The sequence below is a fragment of the Chinchilla lanigera genome, unplaced genomic scaffold (genome assembly GCF_000276665.1).
Source record: "Chinchilla lanigera isolate Chin_1 unplaced genomic scaffold, ChiLan1.0 scaffold00012, whole genome shotgun sequence".
In the NCBI taxonomy this organism is placed as follows: Eukaryota; Metazoa; Chordata; class Mammalia; order Rodentia; family Chinchillidae; genus Chinchilla; species Chinchilla lanigera.
This window is the reverse complement of record NW_004955413.1, coordinates 26,531,254-26,533,249: the sequence shown is the minus strand read 5'-3', so window position 1 is coordinate 26,533,249 and position 1,996 is coordinate 26,531,254. Positions and strand designations below refer to the sequence as shown.

General features: G+C 43.4%; 1 protein-coding gene across 5 annotated transcripts in view; it reads right to left on the bottom strand.

Annotated features, from left to right (window-relative positions):
• The window catches only part of Xpnpep3 (X-prolyl aminopeptidase 3, mitochondrial), a 56,246-nt gene that overhangs the window by 30,856 nt on the left and 23,394 nt on the right, over positions 1 to 1,996 (bottom strand). For all 5 annotated transcript variants that reach the window (XM_005379329.2, XM_013511351.1, XM_005379330.2 and 2 more), the window contains one exon: positions 91 to 498. In XM_005379329.2, the coding sequence (XP_005379386.1) occupies positions 91 to 498 (408 nt within the window). The remainder of the gene's footprint in view (positions 1 to 90; positions 499 to 1,996) is intronic.

The following is a 1,996-nucleotide window of genomic DNA, read 5'->3' as shown; positions in this document are numbered from 1 at the left end:
TAATCATTTTAGGAAACAAAAATCTACACAGAGAAAGAAGATCTTAAGCCCAACCCGGCCTGTGGCTCACCTTCTGCTCCCATGAATTACCTTTCATTCTGGGTAGCAGATGCTGGAACTCTTCTAGGGGATAGGCTTCATCCACTCCAGTTAGAGCCACAGCTCCATCGGTGCCAGATCGGGGACCGTCCCAAAGCTCCCGACCGGGGTCTCTTCGAGGCACAAAAAGTATGGCCTTATGTGACGGTAACTGCTTGCCGGGGAGGCTCTGGAGGACCAGAATGCTATCGGGTTCCTGGAATCCACACAGGTACAGGAAGTTGTTGTCCTGGTGGAAAGGGTAGGGGATATCGTTGCTCATGTAGTACGTAGGGTTGGAGAGCACAACCACTGTCTGGTCTGTCCCGCTCTGCCCATGGGCTTCTTTGTGGATCAGAGACATTAGTTTGTGTCTGCGAAGTGCATATTCCACCTGAGACAGTCCTGGTGTGACCTCCCCTAGAAATGACAAAAGCCATGATTTGCACGTCTACAGGGCACTACTCAAGGTAGCTTAGCTACATATACTCAAGTTCATTTCTCCCATCCATGCTAAATCTCCTCCAACCACACAGGAATTAAGAAGACAACCCAGGTTTCAATTTTTCATTTTGCTGCAAAAATTAAAGTTATATGTGGTCATGACTGAAAACTGTAATCATAGCTGATTAAGAATTCTTCCAGATCTCTAGTTGTTTCTTTCTCATCTAATCGAATATTTATGGAACATTACTGCATGCGAACATTGTTAGGCTACACCCAGTCAAAATTGCCCTGAGGCTTCGATCTCTAAAAGGGGTAGAAGGGCCGGGGACACAGCTCAGTGGCACAGGTACCTGCCTGGCAAGCACAAGGTCCTGAGTTCGATCCCCAGTACCGCCCCCCCCAAAAAAGGAAACTAAAATGGGTGGAAGAGTCATATATCTGTGCATGATTTCCCTGAAAGAATCAAGCTCCAGAAGGACACAGACTTTTTTTGTTCAGGACCTTGAGTAATAACTGAAATATAGTAGGCATTTTGTAAGTACTTGTTACATGACTTACAGCTTTGAATGTAAATTAATGACAAAAATCTCTCTCTCATTTTAAGATGTACAATAAATCCCCCCTCTGAATTCCCAAAACATAGTATCATGTCTTGAGTAAAACTTTTCACTTTGTTTTGAGGTTATACCCCATGGGAAGTTCTTTCTTTTCTTATTAATTAAATGTATTGGTACATTTTAGGTGTACATAATGATCACCCATATCACAGGGAATTCGTACCTGTACATGATATAACTTGGTTCTTTTTTTTCCTACTCCCCTCCCCTCCCTTCCACCTCTCTTCCCCTCCTTATTTACAACAGCTTTGTTTCCATTTTTTCCTTTTATCATTTCTTCCTTTCCCCCTCCCCAGTTTCCCTTCCCATTTTACAATACTTACTATACATTTTGGTCCTTATTTACACTTTCAGTTTCTCACATCTGAGAAACAATGCGGTATTTACATGTGTGTCTCACTTCACTTAAGCGTATGATCTCAGGGTGCATCTACTTAGCTAGAAATGTAAGACTTTTCACTCTTCAGCTGGCATTTACAGTGAACTAGGCATACACATGAGTTCCCTTGAAGGCCATCTTGGTACGGGCCCAACATCCTGATACTATCTCTTCACTGCTTGGGGGTGTCGTTGGAGAATCAAATCTGATAAAGCATAGAAGTGAACACCCCTTGTAAGCCAAAGTAAACCTCTCCTCCTTGGAACAAAACAAACCAAACCCAACCCTGAACATTCGCTTGGGATCTTTTGCAAGCTATGGAATCATTCTGTTTACTAAACTGCCATGTAGGCACATACAAACTCTTGACATTAAAGTTCAAAGGTCTCACATGTTCTTAACCACCCATAGCAAGGTGGTGGGGAGGATCCTTAAGAAGCAATGTTAGGGGCTGGGGATTTAGCTCAGCGGCACA